This window comes from Ranitomeya imitator, chromosome 9 (assembly GCF_032444005.1).
Source record: "Ranitomeya imitator isolate aRanImi1 chromosome 9, aRanImi1.pri, whole genome shotgun sequence".
Taxonomy (NCBI): Eukaryota; Metazoa; Chordata; class Amphibia; order Anura; family Dendrobatidae; genus Ranitomeya; species Ranitomeya imitator.
In genome coordinates this window covers 135794769-135817985 of record NC_091290.1, presented here as the reverse complement: position 1 = coordinate 135817985, position 23217 = coordinate 135794769, and the positions used below count along the sequence as shown (strand labels likewise).

At 44.9% G+C, this 23217-nt stretch overlaps 1 protein-coding gene across 3 annotated transcripts in view; it reads right to left on the bottom strand.

Annotated features, from left to right (window-relative positions):
• Positions 1 to 17499, bottom strand: part of AP1G1 (adaptor related protein complex 1 subunit gamma 1) — a 34495-nt gene extending 16996 nt beyond the window's left edge. Inside the window, exons 1-9 of one of the 3 annotated variants that reach the window (XM_069739126.1) lie at positions 17177 to 17499; positions 6514 to 6717; positions 5395 to 5519; positions 3805 to 3946; positions 3525 to 3621; positions 3332 to 3408; positions 2031 to 2126; positions 1588 to 1668; positions 780 to 878 (exon numbers count right to left, since the gene is read on the bottom strand). In XM_069739126.1, the coding sequence (XP_069595227.1) occupies positions 780 to 878; positions 1588 to 1668; positions 2031 to 2126; positions 3332 to 3408; positions 3525 to 3621; positions 3805 to 3946; positions 5395 to 5519; positions 6514 to 6714 (918 nt within the window). In that variant the 5' untranslated portion in view covers positions 6715 to 6717; positions 17177 to 17499. Of the gene's footprint in view, positions 1 to 779; positions 879 to 1587; positions 1669 to 2030; positions 2127 to 3331; positions 3409 to 3524; positions 3622 to 3804; positions 3947 to 5394; positions 5520 to 6513; positions 6718 to 8667; positions 8749 to 13480; positions 13592 to 17176 lie in introns of those variants that run through there. The other 2 variants (XM_069739125.1, XM_069739124.1) reach the window with 2 other exon arrangements.
• Between the last annotated feature and the right edge of the window lie 5718 nt (positions 17500 to 23217).

The window sequence follows — 23217 nt, the reverse complement described above, 5'->3', positions numbered from 1 at the left end:
TGAGCACTTATTACATTTTATTGCAATGTTGCAGCAACCAAAAAAAAAAAAAAAGCATAATTCAGAATTTTCACTTTTTTTTTTCTCGTTTTGCTGTTTACCGATTGGATTAATTTACTTTATATTTTGATAAAACAATTCTGAATGCAGCGATAGTAAATGTTTTTTTTTTATTGTTTTAATTTCAATGGGGCAAAATGTGGGGGTATTTGAACTGGTTTTATTTTGTTTCATATTTTTATTTTTTCACTTTTTCAGTCCCCTTAGGATATTTGAAGCTGCGATCATCTAATCGCTTTTGCTATACATAGCTTGAAATCATGATCTCCTATGAATGCCAGCCACGAGTCAGCGTTCACAGGAGTATTGTAATGACAGGCACAGGGGTCTTCAGGAGACCCTCATCTTTCATCACAACCCATCAGATCACTCTGATCACGCCAAAGGGAGGGTGGAATGATGTGAATCCCACCAACGTGTGCTAAATCCCACTGTCAGATTGACAGCAGGATTTAACAGGTTAACAGACATCATGTGCCATGAATGGGTTAAGCAAAATAGCGGACAGAAGGTCCAGTGTAAAAAAATAAACTAAAAAAGAGGCACAGAACATAAAGGATTATTATTCCTAGAATCAAAAGTTGTTCTGCCCAAGAACAATCAGTTCAGGGACCATTTGTAGGAGTGTGAAGTAAAGAAGAATGGAAATCTCATCATTACTGAATATTAGCGGAAGGGGAAAGTGTCAGAAATATAACCGTGATTGCCCAGATACATACCCGCAGGCCACTTTCTGATTTTATGTCCATGATCGTTAGGACTGTTTCATACAGAATTGCGTTGCCAACGTTTTTGCTGGTCTCTGTGTTTGTTGCAACCTGAAAGGAAAAAAAATTGCTTATTAAAATCTTGTATGCAAGCCGATCCTGGGATCCGCTGACAATCCCATACACGGGAGGACAGTGAGACAGACTAGTCCTCAGTTGGGTAAAGGGTTAGAGGCGCCGATTGCAACCCGTCTGATCCTTCCCTGAGACCTAAGCAATACCAGAGGTGTGAGGCAACTGCTTCTCTAACTATCCCAGCACATGGAGCGGCGCTGAAGGTATTTATATGTATAGATAGTGTAGGAAGGGAGAGGATATAGACACGAATATATTTCTCTTTTTTTAAAGGGATATTCCCAACATTAAAAGTTATGATAACTTGCAAATTAGTGAAAAGTCCTACTATGAGACTCTGCACCGATCTGGAGAACCGAACTGTCAATATGGAGCCATAGCCATAAATGTGCCACCGCTTTATTTCTTTTCTATCGAACTGCCAGGAAAAGAGCCAAGTGTTATACTTGGTTATCTCCAACAGTCCTATAGAATGGATATATAAGAATGGAGAGGTAGCAATCCAACAGGAAATTTAAAAGCTTGATTATCCGGATCATTTGGGGTCAGACTCTCAACGAACTTTTAAGTTACTGCCCCTTCTGTGCAACGGCGATGACTTAATGTTGAGAATAACCCTATAATTCCATTTCAAAACATTAAGCAGACTTAATAAGGCGGCTACGACTCTGCTGCATCCACAGACCTGGGCCAAGATGTCATTCATTGCTTCGCTAGAGTCATCGTCGTTTCGACCAAGAATCCTGAGAAGTCTCAGTATTCGGACCTAGAAGACATAAAGAAAAAAAAAATTAAATGTCAGATGCTGCAGGATCCCGTATTGCACGATGCTGCCAAAGAGATGCCACGGCTTTCCGTCGTCCACCTCATTGTGGCAGCGACATTAAACCAAAATGTCTGTGTCCCCCAATGACACAGACGAAAGCAGGAAAAAAAAAAAAAAAAAAAAAGGATGGTAAAGTTGGACATCTTACCCTGACGGCAAGGTGACTAGAAGCCTAAACCGCTTGCTTTTATACTCTTGGTACAATTACTCACAGTCCGTGTCCCCGCATCCTGCCCTCTCTATATCTGTGCCAATATTCTAAGATTAGAAGCCGGCCGACCTCCTGGCAAGTTCACGCTCACCTGTAAGAAAGGGTCACTGATGCCAGACACGTCGTGCTCAGGAGAATACCCGGACATGATGAGATTCTTAAGGATACGCACTAGCTGAGGAACTAGCTGTGGAAATAGAGGACAGCGTTAACGACCCCAAGCCAATGCTCTCCCACCAAACAGACACAATACGGTCACCGATGTGCAAACTGGACACTACAAAGCTACTAGGGGCCCGTGGAGCCAGAATTACACAGCCCGTGTTACACTACAGCAATAGTCTCCAACTTGCAGCTCTCTAGCTGCTGCAAAACGACAACTCTCAGAATGTCCTGACAGTCGTAGCTCCACGCAAGGAGTTGAAGTCCTGCAACGACTACAGAGACCCAGGCTGGAGAGTTCTGCGCTACGGCATCACAAGACAGGCAAAGTAATAATCAGTGCAAAGAGGAAAAGTTTAGTGATAAAACACAGTGCACGGGGAAGATTTTATTTCTATGATTAAATAGACATAAACATCTAATGACGCTTACCTTCTCATTCTAACCGCAGGATCCGAAAAAGGTAGAGAGCAAAAGACAGGAAGCAGGTGTTAGGAAGAGGCAACAGCGGAGCCTGAGCTGTGCTGTCCGTACATATATGTAGCATTACAGGCAGCACAACCCTCATATATAGCATACACCACAATCCGTACCACTCACCTACAGTACACATACAGACGTGTCTTATAAAATATATCCCCAGATTAATGGCGTGCAGCAATATTTTGGTGCCAACCAAAACATGACATAAGGAAAAGCTGCATCAGACCAATCATACAGAGGGTAATGGTGGTATATTACTAAACTTAAGGTAAAATTAAACCCTTAAGGACAGTCTTTTTTTAGCAAGATAAAATGTATTTTTAAAATGATACCATTTTGGGTTACTGAAAAACTAAACTTTTTTTGGGGGGCAGAGGGCAGTAATGGGGTCCCTGTTAGACTCCCAACTGCAATGGCAATGCATTTGAGAACGCCAGGATGAATGGGCCAGTAGGCCGACAACAGAGGGAGCTTCCTCCCTGACTAACGGCCTAGATGCTGCGGTCGCTGTTAACCAAGGTACCTAGTGGCTTAAACTGTGGGGACTGGCATTCTTACCTACCCCCGTGGTATTAGCTGGGCTCCTGCAGCAAGAAAAGCACTAAATATCCCTTATGGGGCGTTAACATACCAGTGCTTAGGATAGACATATCCATCATAGAGTGATAAGTTACTAAATCTGCCCCAAAGGCTTGCCAAGGTGAAAAGGATCAGAACCAGCAATAAAAATAAAGACAGGCTACCTACCTTCCTAAAATGTGTCAACATGTCGGGGCTCCGCTCACACATCTCGGTCAGGAGCACCACGGAGGTATGCAACACTCCTGTAAAAAGCCATGAAAATAAAATGTACTAAAATGAAATAAAGGTACAGAAAGTAACGCAGGAATATGGGCACCTGAGTAATCGCCACACATGTCATCATGTCGCTCGCACATACCGTGGTTTTTCTCGTTCAGCAGGTTTTTCGTAGCAGGTAGGAACATTTCCATAAGCTCTGGGACCTTTCTGATGACGTGAACTGCGCATAATGCGGCCTGCAGAGACAAGTACAGAGCAAATTGTAAATTCCCTAATATGGCGGTGGCCAGCCTAGCTGCTGCAATACTACAACTCCCAGCATGCCACGGCACTGTAGACTGTGCATGCTACAAGTCTGCCCTCATCTGAACGTGCATTTTCTTAACCCATCCACAACGACGAGCGCTTTGTGCACTTACCTTCTTGCGCAGGTAGGAATTGGACGTTTTCAGAAGTTTCTCTACCTCCCCCGCAAGGTCTCTGCACATCTCGGAGGATCCCATGCAGCCCAGCGTGCACAGCGCCAGACCCTGCACATACTGAGTGCTGTGATTTAGGTCACTAAGAGAGAGAAGGATATAGGTTCCAGTAACCGAGCGTGCATGTGTATGAGGGACAAACACTGAGCCAACTGTGACGTGCTGTCTATCACCAGTGGGACGATGCACGCAGACCCCAATAATCACATCCTTGTGTTAAAGCTTTAATGAAAGTTCAGCTTAGAGCCAGAGAACAGCAGAGATGCAGGAACGGGAGCGATTACTCAGCCGCTGCTGTTTTCTCCATAGATCACCCACGTAGTATGATATCACACAAATCAGAGGATATTTATACAGCGAGGCAAAAAAAAAAACAAGATTACAAGCTTCCCAATACCAAACGCAGACAGGTCATGATGTGACCAAGCAGCGCAGCGTACAGATACTGAACCTCATCTACACTGGGGCTCAATGCTGCTTTGTAGAAGTGCACCCGTCATTAGGGATGGGGGGGGGATCCCATCCCCAATGTGGCCCCCTTATAGCGGGTTTTCCCACTGAATTCAGTAGAAGGGATAGACCATGAATGCATTTATTTATTCTCGCCTCTGTGATTCCTTCTCAGTTTGCAGGTCACTAGGCAAAATAAATATATAAATAAAAAAAAATCTCCAAACCTAAAACATGCAATGTGCGTACAAATACACACTGCACGGATTCTCTATAGGTCAGCTGCTCTCTGTATATTTTACAGTAGAAATATTGCAATTTGCTGCACTTTTTTTTAGCTCCCTTTCCAGTGTTGCGTGTCACTAGATCTTACTTTCTCCAGTTACAGCCCCGGCTCTTAGTCTCGTCTCCTACCTATAATGAGACCAACGAAAGACAACAATGGACAAGTAGAGCGATTCAGCTCATTCGTTTGGCTGCGCTGGGAATGAAAACATGGAGAGCGGCCACCATGGGATTCAGCTTCATCTGTCTGCAGATTATTTGCCCTCTGAAATTAATGAGACGTCGCTCTGATGTGAAAACTTAAAAATATGATTACCACGGGTATGGCTGTCCTTAGACGACATGTCTGGTGATGGCGACAGGAGTTGAAAGGTCTGATACTTGCAAATCTGCAGCATGCCCCATCGGTTAGAAACGTGCTAGGAGGAAACTGATCTGTGCCACGATCAAATATCCGATGAGGTGCTATTCTAGTCACCTGACTGCTGCAGCCAAACACAGGCCGCAGCGGTGAAGTGACAGAAGAACATTCACAGCATGGCTTCCAGTGCAGCACGGACCACCAGTGCGTCACATCCTTAGTTTATCACAAGGTACATAAATTCTACACAGACCCTGAAAGCTATGAACAGCATCACACGTAGGGGGATACACGAATGCATCCATCTTGGAGAAAGCCCGTGTCATCAGTGCCGGGGGTTGGGTACTACTGATCTCAGCGGGCCATGGGCACATGTGCGTTAGGAGATGACAGCAGCAATCAGCCAATGGTCGCTCCCCTGTTTTAGGCCTTACTTCTTAATGCAGTTGGTCATCAGCAGGTGGACATCTTGTCTTTCATCCAGCAGGAGCATAGCACCCAGGTAACCGATCCTCTTGTCTGTGAATTTCTGAGAGGCGATGAGCTTCAAGCACTCGAGCTGCAGAGGAAAAACAAACAATTCAATTCAGGGTCTGTGTCATCCCTGGAGGAAAGATGTGGGAGCAAAGCTGCAATGAACACAAACTGGATCGTAGGGCAAACAATCCGACAGGTGATGACCCGAAGAACAAAAGGCTTAAAAATAAGAGTGGGCGCCCCTGATGAATGCACAATCCTCTGCTACATGTGTAGTGGATGGATAACCCCTCCATCATCAGGTCAATTCTTGGTTTTCCTCCCCCCTTTTTTTTTTTATCATTTTTCAACAGATGTGAAGGGGCTTTATTTTTTAATGGAGAGCTACTGTTTTAAGGCTATGTGCACATGTTCAGGATTTCTTGCAGAAATTTCCTGAGCAAAACATGACATTTTCTGCAAGAAATCCGCATGCGTTTTTTGCGCGTTTTTTTTTGGCTGATTTTTCTGGAGATTCCCAATGCAATAATATAGTGGGAAATCCGCAAAAAATCCTCAAAATTAATGAACATGCTGCATTTTTTACCACGATGCGTTTTTTTCGCGGAAAAAAGGAGATTTTTGTGTACTCACCGTAAAATCTCTTTCCGACGAAGCCCGGCAGAATGCAAATGTGAACGTAGCCTTAGTCAAAAAGACGATCTCCTATGAAGCCCATCTGTAAACTGGAATTCATGGGAGTACAAAGATGGCGGTGACTGGGGCCTTTGGTTGGCCCCTGACTGCCATGTAACTCACCTCCATGCCACAACTGTGTCACATGGGAGCTGATGGGCACACAAATATCAGAACCATTTAAATGCTGCTTGGAGAGATTGTCAGTGGCACTATATGGTTAAACAGCAGCAATGGGAGTGAGCTCCGGTCACTGCTGTTCGAAGGAGGATGTCCGCTGTATAATGCACCGAAATAACCCAAGTAACCATTAGTCAAATTATAACCAAAACGGCAAGTGACAAGAGTCTGCCTGGTTTGGTACAGATAGTGCAGTTTGCATGTGTTGTCAATGGGCTTACCTGGCCAAAATGAGCGGGATACCCCAGCATGTGCATATACAGCAGCTTGGCCACATTGCGGCAGCGATACGTGTTGTCTTCCTCCCGGAATGATGAGCGGATGGCGGCGCACTCCTTCTGGATCATCTCCCGCTCCTCGGCTTGTGTGCGCGCTGTCCGGATGGTGCGGATCAGCTCCCGCAGTCTGATAGGGGCCGGCATCCTCTGCAGGAAACACAGACGCCATTACTTAAAAACACGGTCAGCAATGACCAGGCAGTGTCTAGTTGTCAGGTGAACAACCAATACTCAGTTGTCAATCTATTCATACGTTTCCAGGAGGAACAGCAGAGGGACGGTCACTATAGATTGCAGTAGGGTTCCGCAGCCCGGATCTGAGTTCTCTCTGATCTCAGCTGTACATTAAGACCCCTCTGATCCTGAGATTAAGAATTGCATTATTTCAAGCACAGCGCCTCCCATCCTATTGAGGCTGTGCAAGGGAACTGCAGCACTCAAGGTGAATGGGAAAGTGCAGTAATTCCTTACTATGTATGTATGTATGTATAACATGCTATCAAAGCACTGAATCAAAGGAAGATTGAGGAGATCCACACTAATCACAGAGTGATGGCTTCGCATAACGATGGGCCATCATTTGGGCACAACACTTTAATTGTGCACTATTCAAGTCAATCATCAAACTGTGCTGCACCACAAACGCAGCTCTGCTACATCAGTGTTAATTTAAAGGGCTATTCTCGTCTTCGTAGATACTTTTTGTCACATAAGTGCATGTAAAACAAAGCACTTTTCCAATTTACTGTTTATTACAAATTTGCAGCCCTTCTTGAGATATGAACACTTTTCCTGTTTACAGCGGGTTGCCTAGGAAACCGACCACCGACGCTGTCTAGCTTGTAAACTCCGCACTAAAGATCTTGCCCAGCTTCAATTTAGCGTTTACAAGCTCAATAGATAAGAGCCCGTATTGCTCTGTACTGGTTCTGCTGATAAGCATGCGGTGGTTGGTCACCAAGGTAATGAGCTGTAAACTAAAGAAAAGTGTTGAAACTTAAAAAAAACTACTGCGCAGCGTGCTGTAAAGCGCGGCTTGTGTGAAATGGTACACGATACTCGTGGATGAACGCCGCCGACTGGATTTTTTTTTTTTCTTCCAGGAACAGCGGCTCTGGTCATTATAGATCAGGGTCCATGGAAACTGCCACACCTCACTGTACAAACAGCAGGCATGGAGCCCGAGCATCTCCTATCCCACGGGCGTGACCCATCGACCTGCCGGCCGAGCTTAAAAAAAAAAAAAAAGAAAAGCCGACCATTACTTAAGAGGCAAAGTTGCAAAAGACAAACCTCTTATTATGACCACTACAATACGGACACCACACAGTATAGATGGGCAATGCCGAGCGGACCCTCACAGGTAGGAACTCATTCATTCCTACACACGAAGGCGATGGTCCAGCAGCCACGTTGGTAGCCCAGAGCCATTTCCTGGGCAGTGGCCATGGGAAAGCGCAAGGGGATTAACCATCGAAGGAACTTTACTGGGTTTCCCAAACACACTGGAAAACTCCTTTAAGGACTCGCTCCATATTAGCAATCCGTCCTGTATCAATTTAATTCACATTCATTTTTGGCGATATTTCTACATGAAGCAGGATACAATGGATCCAAATGGAGATTATTATTATTATTTTAGCTGCAAGTTCTAAACATTTGCATCCGCAGAAAGAAAAAAAAAAGGAAAAAAACAGGAGACAAAAACTCATTCAAAGAGGAAACGATAAAAATAAAATGCAGGTGTTAATGAGTCCTTAATTATCGATCTAGCTCCACCCTGAATAGTATCCCTCTATCTGCTGGGAAAAAAAGTGTCCACTGGCAAGGCATGTTGGGAGTTGTAGTTTTGCAGCAAGTTAGTATCCGCTTTCCTGCACAGCCCTCTTGTTATAAATTGGGCCAGTCCTCTAATGTGGTGAAGGACGGGATAAAATATCACGTGATGGACTGAGGCTTTGGTCTACATCCTGTGGCCTCCAGGTGTCACTAGAATACAACTCCCATCATGCCCCAGAAGTAGTAGTTCGGCAGTAGCCACAATTTGCAGACCACTGGCCTAAGGAGGCGATGCTGTTACTGCGGAGACTCCCTTACCTTCCATTTTTCGCTTGCTAGGTCTGAAAGCGTCTCCAACAAGTCCATCGGCCCAAAGCTTCACGACGCTCTCCTCCTCTTCACCCTTCCCCTGTTTAAATCAGACTTAAGACAGAGAGAGGGCGAGAGAGGCGATGCCCCTCCCCGGGGAGCTTTCTATGCAGGTGAATGGGAACCGGACAGGGGAGGGCCATACAAAAAAACAGCTCAGCAACTTAAACAGGTGGAGCGGAAGAGGAGTGGAGTGCGGCGTGGAACCGTCCGGAGACTGGACCCTGGGGGTGAGGCAGGGTGAAGGTACGGAAAATACATTTATTGTATATATAATGCCTAAAATTAAGTCAGCGATTGTACATAGACTTAGGAGGGGTACGCTTATCTATAATTCGTAGGTCAGTCTCCGGATGCACGAGAGGTGCCTGCGGCAAGTAGCGCTCGTACCCCAAACCAAGTGTCACGTCGGAGGATCTGCCTTCCTCTCTGCACATGTATGAATCAGCGAGCTCACCATTGTCAGAAACGTTAAAGTCAGATAATAGTCCCCGTCCGTCCCCAGCGCAGGCTCGGTTTCCTTTATGGGATCATGTCAAGAGATCACACCGCCACTGCAGCCAGTCATAATTGGCTGCAGCGGTAATATAAGCCGTCAATGTGACGTCACATTCAGACCGGTGCAGAGGTGTAGTGCTGATATTGGACTTGGGGAGGGTGGAGTATTATCCGATTTTGTCATTTTACAGGACGTCTGGAGTCAACGTTTTCTTGAGAAGTTGTTTTCGCCAAGACAAGCCCTTCGCACTTTCTGTGGACTTGTTTCAGAACCCCCTTCTGACATCATTTAAGGGGTCCCACCACACAGATGTCCCCTTGATTCAGGACAGAGGAGAGCCCTCATGCATTGAACCATAGTACCACGTTTCCCCTGCAGGAGGAGCTAATGAGACGATCTCAATGCAGATGTTTGGCCCAAATTCCCTCTTTAATAAGTAATAGCTGCCTGGTTCTGACAACCCCCATCCTCCTAAAAAAAAAGGACCCCCCATCCCACAGCCGGCCGTGTCCGCTGGCCGCTCATTTATCCTCATTCTGCAGGGAGATGAAGCCTCTGAACGGCGGCCCCTGATCAGATCAGACCACACACAGGACTGTTTGTAGTCTGTAACCATGGCGACACACAGCCCCGCATGGGAGCTGTAAGCACAAAACTGATGTTTTTAATTAAGGCGCTTTTGCATTGTTGCTCGATTTTAAGAAAATGCCCAAGAATTTTCCTATTCCGCTTAAAGGGAAAGTTTTACCTTTAAAGTAATTAATGTAAGTAATGGCATATGATCAGTGAAATCATTTAAAGGGGTTGTCTAGGCTTCTGATATTTATGACATCCTAAAATTAGGAGCCAATTCTCACCATCGGCCACAATGCAGTGTACAGATGTGTGCACATCCAGACGAGGTCACAGCTGATCGGTGGGGGCAGCAGATGTCAGCCCCCACTCATCTGATATTGCTGACCACTCTTACAGATCGGTCATCAGTTCCATAGTAGTTCTTTAGAAGTCTGACCCCGAGAATTTATTAGTGAGTCCTGTGTTCCAGGACCATTCTCTGAAATCCACGTTCTCGTTACCTGTTCCGGCAGAGGCCGCAGCGCTCTCCTGTAATAATGAAGGCTGCACAATGGACGGTCATGTATATTTAAGTCGCCGTCTGAAGCCCTTTTCCTCCTTTTCGATGGCAGCGCTGTAACATGAGCCACACTGACCCTCATGTGCACGGCTATGGACATTGCAATGAATCCTACAGTCTTTCCTGGGGTTTGGGAAGCAGAAAACGGGAGAATCTGCAAATCACTTTCTATAAAAATCCCTCCAAAGTGCCGACCGCTGGGGGTCTCCCTCCTGTGTAACTTGACTGCCTGTTGTCAAGTGTAATCCATCTCCAGCAGCAAAGACCCCGAGACAGATAAAGTAAAGAGAGTATGCATCTTCACCGGACTGATAGGCTACTGATCCAAAGACGGAAAAAAGGAGAAGGCACCAAATTGTGCTCGACATCGTAAAAGGGTAAAATCCTCCATGAAAAGCAGTAACAAACTAACAAGCAGCAGATCTGACATCTGCATCACAAGGACATTTGCTGCTGGACGGAAAACTGCAGTAAAATCTGCAGGCAGAGGCAAACATGGGGGACCTTTCTGCCATTCTTACGCCTGCTCTCCACCATCAGGTTCAGTAAGGAATTCAGAACCAAGAAATAACCAGTCTGATCTCTTCAGGAATGAAGGAGGGAATGTGTTTTGTATACAGGGGGCACAGTTCCAGGAGAACAGAAGAAAAAAAAAGCAATAAAATGGGTTCTAACGTTTTATCAGGTGGCACCGTTCTTCAGAGACTGCACAAGGAAGGTGACCCGAGATCCTTGGTGCAACCGCCTGCCTTTGAAATGGTTTTCCATTCACTGACTGCAAGCAGCGATATTAAAAATAAATTAAAAAAGGGAGACAAGAAAAGTAGTAAAAAGTTTGGGACAACAAAAATCAAGCACAATGAAACACGTGAAATGAAAGGAGGGTAATTCTAGAGCGAGCGGATCTGCGGGAACTTGAGACTTTTGGGTCGCGTGCTCCTTCCAGTGACGGTAACGCAATACAGACGGTGTCTCGTCTGCATATATCGTAGCGGTGTCATCTGAGGAATAGCAGAGGCTGCTGCAGATCAGTCCGGATTACACTTTCTCCATCGACCTGCTGCTCAATATTCCAGAACTGTGGAGATTGAGCAGTGGAAGTGGCAGAGGTCAGAGCACCCGTTTATGGGCACAAATTGGGGTTAATTAGGACTGTGAAGAAGGATGACCTCACGGATAAAGAAAAAAAAAAAAAAAACACACGCAACTCCGTGCAAACGTAGATGGGATGTCCAGGACTCCAATACTGATGTCCTACCCTCTCGTTACAGTGAACAGGAACTGAGAGTGACCACTACATAGTGACAGGAGAACCTGGTGACAGCTGATCGATAGTGGTGTCAGACCCCCACTGATCCGATATCGATCAAGCCAAAAATATCAGATAACCCCTTTAAGCACGGCGCATCCTTTTACTCAGCATGTGCACGAGATTGCTTTTCAAAATCAGATTAGCAGGGGTCCGACACCCAAAACCCCCACGATCAGTTGTTTTCTACAGAGACTTCAATAACACAGCGCCATAAGATTTATAGTGGCCCTTCTCAGGTACTGCAGCTCAACTCCTATTGAAGTAATTAGGAGCTGCACTGCAGTACGAGAACCGCCACTATACATCAAACAGCATTGTGCTGTTGCGGCTTTTTTACACAGTGGGCACCCGGCAGCAGCGGGGGCTGTAACAGGCTGAAAAGTGGGATCTGGTACTGATGAGCGCTCCTAAATATCTACATAATAGGTAGGAAGAATCTAACAGATGCACCAATCCAGATATACTACATACTGGCCAACTGTGGAAATATTAACTCCTCCTAAATAACATCCAGTATAAGGACAGGGTGCAGACAAATTCTTCTTCGAGGATTTGCAACTCATTGCTGTGCAGTATGTGTGATGGAAGACTACAATACCTATAGTTCACATGTACTGAGGAAACAATCGCAGATGTCAATGTCATCAGGCAGAGACTCCATGCTGCATCCTAAAGCAAAGTGACAGGTGGTGGCCGACAGCTGAACAATTTCACAATTAAAGGGGTTATCTGGCACCGATCACATCGGCAGGTATCATACAGGAGTCCAGTTCATTAGACTGACAAACATAGGGTCATAACATAGGTTGTTCCAGAAAACCCCTTTAAAAGCCAATGCCTCCAAAGTCATATGGACATCGGCCAGGTCACTTAAGTGCGTTGTTTCAGCCACAAAGGAGGAACAGAGATTTAAAAGTTTATTTCCCCGCCCCAAAAAAGCAAGTTATCCACTATTCATTGGATAGAGAATATCAAGCTGATCATTGGGGATTAGATGGCTGTGACGTGACCCCCAAAACTAGACTCTGCAGGCCCAGCTGGAACAGAGTGAGACCTTTGCTCCATTCATCATCTATGGGACTGCCGGAAAAAGCTGATCACTAGTCCCATAGTCAATGAATGGAGTGGAGGTCGCGCACCATTTAGGAAAGGGCTGTAAAAATCCCGTTCTCAGAGTCGCAGATCCCCAATAACTCCAAATCCCAGCTGTCCCACCCCAAAAAGAAAAAAAAAAAAAATCAGCACATTATACCAAAAATATAGGATAACTTGATTTTTGAGGAATAAACCCTTTAAAGGTAACTCAGCTTATTAGCATAAGGAGTGTAAAAAAAGTAAATCTTTTTTTGGGTGATGAGCCGTACTCTGGGTGCCCCTCATGTACTGTAAGGTCTCTGCGGAGATTTAGGAAGCATTAAACAACTTACAGATTCCCTTTTGGGCTCAGGGTATTATCTAGTAGGAAACACCCCACTGGGCGAGTTGTTTTTTCTTCAGTAGTCTCTGAATGCAAATATGAACGGTCCCATTCACTGACACGGAGAAGATCTTACAAAAGGATTAAATCAGAAATCTGCACATTGTTTAGTTAACGATGATGATGCTTTCTATCCATCCGCAAGGTCTTTGATAAAGACACGAGAGTGGAAAACTACGTTACCCCCGCAGTACAGGCCGGGGAGCGATACTACCCCCTGACTACCATTCAATGCCTTCTATAATCCCACGTCCTAGCACAAAAGGTCCTCAGACGATTTCAGGAGGCGAGAGGTGTTTACCAATCCCCAAACTAATCAGCCGAGGAGTAATCTTTTACCATTAACCGGACCCTGCGTTCCTGCCCTCCATGGACCGCTGCCTGGAATGTGACTTTATAACCTTGTCCTGCAGCCTACGGTGAACCGTGCGCAGCAGATCCCGGCGGAGCAGCGCGGCTCCCGATGTAGCAGGACGTCTGATCCTCTTCCTATCGGTTAATTAGCCGGGGAGACAGGATCTGAGAGCAGAAGAGCCGGGGAAACTTCATCTTACAAAACGAATTTACATGTCAGCTACTCCCTGACTGCAAATCATAGATCAGTGCATTGCTGCCGCTGCTACACCACTCCCTCTAATCAATGCCAGGACCCTGCCCATGGTGCATGCCAGCTACTGTCACAGAGTATTTCCCCATATCATACAGATCGCCAGTAAATAAGCACCTTCTCCTGTGAAGTCACTAAATATATATCCATTTCTAGGAAAGCGGGATGCAAACAAATCTCATTCAGCTTTCCTAGAGTCCTGAACGTTACAAGGGCTGCTCCGGCACAATACCGGACAGGACATGCACACGCCTGGTAGGTATCGTGCCGACACCACTCACCTCTTTATGTGGACGTGAGTAATGTCGGAGAATCCCTTTAAGACCTCCTAGTCAGAAGAGCAAGCATAAATGATGCACCCATCACAAGATTTTCAATGCCATTTTAGAGCTGGTGGCGCAATGCGCCGCACTCTCCTATCATTTTTATGGGAGCACCAAAAGTTTCCATCCCTTAAACTGATTGCATATAAACTAATTTATTGGTGGGGTGTTTATCTTATGGGAACCCCACCAACCCCCAAAAAAAAGATGGACCCGCGGTGCCAGTTCCACTTCTTCACAGGACCCTGCTGCAGTTCCCTGTACCCCTTTAGTAACATACAGCTGAATTTCCACCAGATCGCCTCTCCATGTAATAACCAGACCCCTTTGTGCTCGCCCCAGACTGGAGGGGACATTCCAGGGCTCATTACTTGGACTGCGGGTCTTAAGATTCCTGTATTTGCTACATGCTGAAAATCTTAATCCATAGGACGGCTCACGCCTAATAAATGCATTCAATGTATCCCACAGAGCGAGCCACAGAAAAACATGAATAAAGGAAGCATTAACAAACGGAAAGAAAAAAAAAATACACAACACCCGACCCCCTCCAATAACATGGGATACTATAGCCAACAGGGGAATGAAGTGGTTAATCCCAGTTCTCATTGTAAAGAACTACAATCCATCCACTAAAATCAATAAGTGTCTATGTAGTGAGGTCATCTAAATATCCTCCTGAAATTAAAAGCACCGGACCCGGGAGGGTGAGTAAAGCCAAGGGATAGGGGTTTTCTAAAAGCAGAAAACCCTTTAATATCCAAGATGGGAGTATCCCTTTAAATCGGACTGAATAGCTACACAGAATCACTGCCGCCCCAACTTTGCATTTATAGTAATGTATGCTCAAGCGGCAAAAACAACCGTGAAGACTGGGAAACAAAGTCATCACGTCAAAAACTTTTTGTAAAACTTTACAGAATTCAGAAAAGTAAAAATGTGATTGTGTAATGCAGACACTGATGTAATATCTCCTCCACGTAGCGATTCCCCAGAGGGCTGATCCGGGGACCGTGAGCTCATCACCAGGTACCTGGACGTCTATGATACCTCCCACGAACCTTACACGGCCATCATCATGGCACTACCCCATGCCTCCTGGACAAACAAGCAATGTCCTATCTGTAATCATCGATCCTCCTCCTCAATCTATTCTTCCCTAAATTCTCGCACCCTCCAACGCTTCATTATTTTGCACCAGATAAAGCAAGAGAGACTTGTCTGTGTTGCAGAGACTTGTATCCTGGGACTGTGTAATTAAAGCTCCCAATCTGACTGGGGTGGAAACCCCTAAGGGTGCAGTCAGACAACCATATAAATTGGACCGAGACCGGACTGGCCGGTGGCTCTCCTGACCCGAGCATTTATTTCTATGAAGCCGCCGGCCAGTCCGAGCATTGACGTCCGATTTACATGGTCGTCTGACTGCCCCCTAATACAGATCCAGTGACCCTGCCACTCCTCTTAGTTAATACTTTACCCCACAGATCACCTTTTCTCTGCATTCCTCCTTCTAGATATCTAAAATTAATAAAAACAAAATTACATCCCCCCATGGGTCGCCCAGCAGGCTCACATAGACCATAAGTGATCTGCTCATCATTCCCAGAGATTACACTGCATGTTCAATGTGAAAAGCTCCCATTAAAAAAAATTAAACCCCGTATTATCCGCCATCCACATTCTGTTGGAATTTATAAGCGTCACAGAAAACTCCGGAGAAGCCAAAGTGATGACACATAGTGGTCAGGAATCAGCCCTGTCCTGACAGCGTCTTCTCCTACACCGTGCACACATGGGAGAGACCCGTCACTCATCTGTAGAGGGGCTGGGCATAGCCGGGAGCACCAGACCAGCCTCCTCTTTATCTAGGAGTTTCATACACTTGGCTGCAATCCAGCAACCAAACTCGGATTCATGCTGTCCGGATCGAAAGACTGGATCCCTTTAAGGCCGAAGATGATTGGGGGCAGGGTTCACGGGTCATAACGATCGCATAAGTCTAAGTTCACATTTGCGTTGTGCGCCGCAGCGTCGTCGCCGCAACGCACAACGCAAACAAAAACGCAGCAAAACGCATGCACATGCGGCGCCAATGTTAAAGATAGGGCCGCACGACGCATGCGTTGTGTTGCGGTGGCGACGCTGCGGCGCAAACCGCAAATGTGAACGTACCCTAAGAGTCCCGGGACCGCTGGAACGACACAGGAGGGGGGGTATTACAGATCGAGCAGGGGTTGTCCTAGCAGTAAACAACCCCTTTAACCTCATTAAAGGCAGCATTTAAATGGCACAATAATGGAGATTTTGAGGCACTGACAAGTGTCGGGGGACCTGCTGACGTCCTCCTGTGACGCGCACACACTGGCTCATAGTGGACCCCGGAATTCGCACTTTATACTGCGATCTCAGGATCAAGGGGACTAAAAAAAAGTGAATTTAAAAAAATAATAATAATAAATTATTATTATTATATTATCCCCTTGTCCATATAAAGAAAAAAAAACATTCCCATCTGTAAAAGTCCAATCTATACAAACACATGAGCCCCCCACACACAAGGGGTTCAGAAAATAAGAGCGTAACTCCTTTTTTTACCCCATCTTTGGAATTTTTTAACGTTTTTTTCCGGTACATTTGACAGTGAAATTTTAAAAAAAAAATGGCGACGTTCAAAACTATAAGCGGTCCCGCAAGATACGGCGCCGGGGACGGAAAATGGCGAAATTGTGGTTCTGCGAGGAAAGAAAAAAAAAAAAAAAAAGAAGGGAAAGAAAAAAAAAGGGAAAAAATTGCCCTGGAATGAAAGGGTTAAGCTGTAATCTAAGGGGAAGGGTGGGCTCCTTCCTAATGTAGGGGACGCGGTCACATGACTCACAGACGGAGAGGGATAATACAACAGTGGACACAATATCGGACATGCTGGGAGTTGTAGTCCCGCAGCAGACACCGGGGTCAGGGAGAGGGGCAGTTACCTCAGGTTCACCCTCTGCCCCTGCCTTCTGGGCCACAACGCCCCCTGCCGGTGTCAGCAGCCCCCCACTAGGAGCCTCCCCAGCCGTCACAGACTCACAGTCCCCCCCCCCCCGTGTCGCTGTCACTCACCGCCCGGTGCTGCTGCTATTTCCTCGGCTCCGGGACACCCAAAATGGCGGCTGATGGGCCGCAGCACCGCGGCTGTGCGGAAGGATCCTAGTGTAGCCGCTGGGAAACACGTCCCGTAAAGCGATCCGGCTGGAACGACAGTGGAATCGCGAGACGAAGACGACGAAGGCGCCGCAGATGGACGGCAGTGACGAGCCGCTCACACGGAATCTTCTACTTGGCCCGGAATTATTTTCTTTTTTTTTCCCCTCATCTAGCGGAAGGACACAAGTGACAAGCGTCCAGGGCAGTCAGTGATGACGTCAGCACATTGCCCCGTCACTGCCAGACCCGGAAGTAGAGGAGGGCGGCGCCCAGCAGGTCACCTGGTTACACGGTCAGGGCGCAGGGTGATGACGTAGCCAGGCACCTGTCACACTCCGCACCCGCCCAGTTCCTGCGTTGCCTTCATTTAAAGGGCAATTCCATCATTATTATTATTATCGTTAATGCTCTTTATTTTTTAATTTAACCCCTTAGTGACCGTCAATACGCCTTTTAACTGACCTGAGATATAAGAGACTTATATCCCCATACAGGTGACAATCCAGTAGCTGTCGGCTGTCCACTATAGCTGACAACTTGCTGCATCAGCCATGATCAGTGTTTGCACCATCCAGATCTATTTAACCCCTTAGATGCTGCTGTCAATAGTGACTACATCATTATAAACGGTTAACAGACTGTGGGGGCTTCCTCTTTATCCCAATTGGTGGTCTCAGATCATGATTGTGTGGTCCTGGTGTTTGCCATGGCAATTCATGACCAAATAGCGGCCTTAGAGTCTGACGGCTGTAGTAACCTGTTCAGAAGTTAGTGGCATTTAGGTGATAAAAATACACATTTTCATTTTTCTCATGCCATTTTGCATTAATTCCTGAAAATCACCCGAAGGGTTAACAAACAACCTGACTGCAGTTTTCAATATGTCAGGGGTGCTGTTTTTAAAATCGTATCACTTGTGGGGATTTCCCTATATATAGGACCCCCAAATTCACTTCAAACATGGATAGGTCCCTAAAAATATACATTTTGTAAATTTCCTTGAAAAAAATTTAAATTGTTGCTACATTTTTAATCCTCCTAAAATGCTAACAAAATAAAATAACATTTTGCAAATGATGCTGTTGTAAAGCAGACATGTGGGAAATGTTATTTATTAATGTTTTGCTGTTGTATGACTATCGGGATTAAAGGGATAATCATTCAAAGTTTGAAAATTGCTAATTTTGTAACTTTTTTTCACATTTCTGATATTTTTTATAAATAAACATAAAGCATATCAACCTAAATTTACCATTATCATAAAGTATAATGTGTCACGAAAAAACAATCTCAAAATCACTGGGCTTTGTTGAAGCGTTGTAGAGTTATTACCACATAAAATGACACTGGTCAGATTTCAAAAATTTGGCTCCGTCACTAAGGGGTTAAACTGTTTACAATAATAAATAATAATAATGATTCCTACCATTTTGGTACAGTTAACGACGTTTTGATTTCTATATATTGCATTTTTTGCTTTTAATTAATTTTTTTTCTTTCCAGCATTGACCGGACGGTTTGACTAATGTGATATTTTCATGGATCGGACTTATTTACAGACCCAATATAATAATTTTTCCTTTTTTTATATATATATTTTTTTATATAAATATATATATATTTAACTTTTTATTATATTTTTCAGATTTGACTTTTTGATTGCTTGATCTATTTTACTATATACGAAGACGACCGTAAAGGGGAACGTCAGGACCCCTCTGTTGTGTTTGTTGGGGCTACGAGAGACGGACGTTCCACCAGGATTGCGCCACTTTAATGCCGATAGCAGACATTGACAGACGTGTGGGTAAACAGCAGCGATCGGCGTAAATTCCTGTTACAGGCAGTATAGCACAGCCATCACCTGTCAGCTTATGACCCCGCACCCACCCCCGCCCCATGGAGTCATAGAATTAATATGCTACAAACCAAAAAGACCACCATATAAAACATTTATCATGTGTCCGGACCCCCGCTGATCGTGTGATTATGACCACTGCACCATTCACTTACATACATGCTGCTGCTCACACTGGCCCATAGAAGTGAATGGAGCTGTGGCCATGCACCACTTCTTTCACTGAGGACTCTGGGACCCCATTTTTAGGCTCGGTGGAGGGGATAAATGATTTTGGTATGATAAATCCTGTAATATTAATTACCTTTCTATAGGTTACTCCAAGAATGATTGTAGAGAGCAGAAGTGGCACAGCGCCAAACATTGTGTAGTGGCCGTAAATGGTACTGCGGGCTCTCTCCCTTTCATTTTATGACTGGCACCTTCAGCCGTGCGTGCGAGGACTGGAGATAATAGGGTGGGTTAACCCCTTCATGACCCAGCCTATTTTGACCTTAAAGACCTTGCCGTTTTTTGCAATTCTGACCAGTGTCCCTTTATGAGGTAATAACTCAGGAACGCTTCAACGGATCCTAGCGGTTCTGAGATTGTTTTTTCGTGACATATTGGGCTTCATGATAGTGGTAAATTTAGGTCAATAAATTCTGCGTTTATTTGTGATAAAAACGGAAATTTGGCGAAAATGTTGAAAATTTCGCAATTTTCACATTTTGAATTTTTATTCTGTTAAACCAGAGAGATATGTGACACAAAATAGTTAATAAATAACATTTCCCACATGTTTACTTTACATCAGCACAATTTTGGAAACAAAATTTTTTTTTGTTAGGAAGTTGTAAGGGTTAAAATTTGACCAGCGATTTGTCATTTTTACAACGAAATTTACAAAACCATTTTTTTTAGGGACCACCTCACATTTGAAGTCAGTTTGAGGGGTCTATATGGCTGAAAATACCCAAAAGTGACACCATTCTAAAAACTGCACCCCTCAAGGTGCACAAAATCACATTCAAGAAGTTTATTAACCCTTCAGGTGCTTCACAGCAGCAGAAGCAACATGGAAGGAAAAAATGAACATTTAACTTTTTAGTCACAAAAATTATCTTTTAGCAACAATTTTTTTATTTTCCCAATGGTAAAAGGAGAAACTGAACCACGAAAGTTGTTGTCCAATTTGTCCTGAGTACGCTGATATCTCATATGTGGGGGTAAACCACTGTTTGGGCGCACGGCAGGGCTTGGAAGGGAAGGAGCGCCATTTGACTTTTTGAATCAAAAATTGGCTCCACTTTTTAGCGGACACCATGTCACGTTTGGAGAGCCCCCGTGTGCCTAAAAATTGGAGCTCCCCCACAAGTGACCCCATTTTGCAAACTAGACACCCCAAGGAACTTATCTAGATGCATAGTGAGCACTTTGAACCCCTAGGTGCTTCACAAATTGATCCGTAAAAATGAAAAAGTACTTTTTTTTCACAAAAAAATTCTTTTAGCCTCAATTTTTTCATTTTCACATGGGCAACAGGATAAAATGGATCCTAAAATGTGTTGGGCAATTTCTCCTGAGTACACCAATACCTCACATGTGGGGGTAAACCACTGTTTGGGCACATGGTAAGGCTCGGAAGGGAAGGAGTGCCATTTGACTTTTTGAATGAAAAATTATTTCCATCGTTAGCGGACACCATGTCGCGTTTGGAGAGCCCCTGTGTGCCTAAACATTGGCGCTCCCCCACAAGTGACCCCATTTTGGAAACTAGACCCCCCAAGGAACTTATTTAGATGCCTAGTGAGCACTTTAAACCCTCAGGTGCTTCACAAATTGATCTGTAAAAATGAAAAAGTACTTTTTTTTCACAAAAAAATTCTTTTCGCCTTAATTTTTTCATTTTCACATGGGCAGTAGGATAAAATGGATCATAAAATTTGTTGGGCAATTTCTCCCGAGTACGTCGATACCTCATATGTGGGGGTAAACCACTGTTTGGGCACTCGGCAGGGCTCGGAAGGGAAGGCGCGCCATTTGACTTTTTGAATGGAAAATTAGCTCCAATTGTTAGCGGACACCATGTCGCGTTTGGAGAGCCCCTGTGTGCCTAAACATTGGAGCTCCCCCACAAGTGACCCCATTTTGGAAACTAGACCCCCCAAGGAACTTATCTAGATGCATATTGAGCACTTTAAACCCCCAGGTGCTTCACAGAAGTTTATAACGCAGAGCCATGAAAATAAAAAATAATTTTTCTTTCCTCAAAAATGATTTTTTAGCCTGGAATTTCCTATTTTGCCAAGGATAATAGGAGAAATTGGACCCCAAATATTGTTGTCCAGTTTGTCCTGAGTACGCTGATACCCCATATGTGGGGGTAAACCACTGTTTGGGTGCACGGCAGGGCTCGGAAGGGATGGCACGCCATTTGGCTTTTTAAATGGAAAATTAGCTCCAATCATTAGCGGACACCATGTCACGTTTGGAGGGCCCCTGTGTGGCTAAACATTGGAGATCCCCCAGAAATGACACCATTTTGGAAACTAGACCCCCAAAGGAACTAATCTAGATGTGTGGTGAGGACTTTGAACCCCCAAGTGCTTCACAGAAGTTTATAACGCAGAGCCATGAAAATAAAAAAAAAAAATTATTTTCTCAAAAATGATCTTTTAGCCTGCAATTTTTTATTTTCCCAAGGGTAACAGGAGAAATTTGACCCCAAAAGTTGTTGTCCAGTTTCTCCTGAGTACGCTGATACCCCATATGTGGGGGTAAATCACTGTTTGGGCACATGCCGGGGCTCGGAAGTGAAGTAGTGACGTTTTGAAATGCAGACTTTGATGGAATGCTCTGTGGGCGTCACGTTGCGTTTGCAGAGCCCCTGATGTGGCTTAACAGTAGAAACCCCCCACAAGTGACCCCATTTTGGAAACTAGACCCCCAAAGGAACTTATCTAGATGTGTGGTGAGCACTTTGAACCCCCAAGTGCTTCATAGAAGTTTATAATGCAGAGCCGTGAAAATAATAAATACGTTTTCTTTCCTCAAAAATAATTATTTAGCCCAGAATTTTTTATTTTCCCAAGGGTTACAGAAGAAATTGGACCCCAAAAGTTGTTGTCCAGTTTCTCCTGAGTACGCTGATACCCCATATGTGGGGGTAAACCACTGTTTGGGCACATGCCGAGGCTCGGAAGTGAAGTAGTGACGTTTTGAAATGCAGACTTTGATGGAATGCTCTGTGGGCGTCACGTTGCGTTTGCAGAGCCCCTGATGTGGCTTAACAGTAGAAACCCCCCACAAGTGACCCCATTTTGGAAACTAGACCCCGAAAGGAACTTATCTAGATGTGTGGTGAGCACTTTGAACCCCCAAGCGCTTCATAGAAGTTTATAATGCAGAGCCGTGAAAATAATAAATACGTTTTCTTTCCTCAAAAATAATTATTTAGCCCAGAATTTTTTAATTTTCCCAAGGGTAACAGGAGAAATTTTACCCCAATATTTGTTGTCCAGTTTCTCCTGAGTACGGTGATACCCCATATGTGGGGGTAAACTACTGTTTGGGCACATGCCGGGGCTTGGAATTGAAGTAGTGACGTTTTGAAATGCAGACTTTGATGGAATGCTCTGCGGGCGTCACGTTGCGTTTGCAGAGCCCCTGATGTGCCTAAACAGTAGAAACCCCCCACAAGTGACCCCATTTTGGAAACTAGACCCTGAAAGGAACTTATCTAGATGTGTGGTGAGCACTTTGAACCCCCAAGTGCTTCATAGAAGTTTATAATGCAGAGCCGTGAAAATAATAAATACGTTTTCTTTCCTCAAAATAATTATTTAGCCCAGAATTTTTTATTTTCCCAAGGGTTACAGGAGAAATTGGACCCCAAAAGTTGTTGTCCAGTTTCTCCTGAGTACGCTGATACCCCATGAGTGGGGGTAAACCACTGTTTGAGCGCACGTCGGGGCTCAGAAGGGAAGTAGTGACTTTTGAAATGCAGACTTTGATGGAATGGTCTGCGGGTGTCACGTTGCGTTTGCAGAGCCCCTGGTGTGCCTAAACAGCAAAAACCCCCACAAGTTACCCCATTTTAGAAACTAGACCCCCCAAG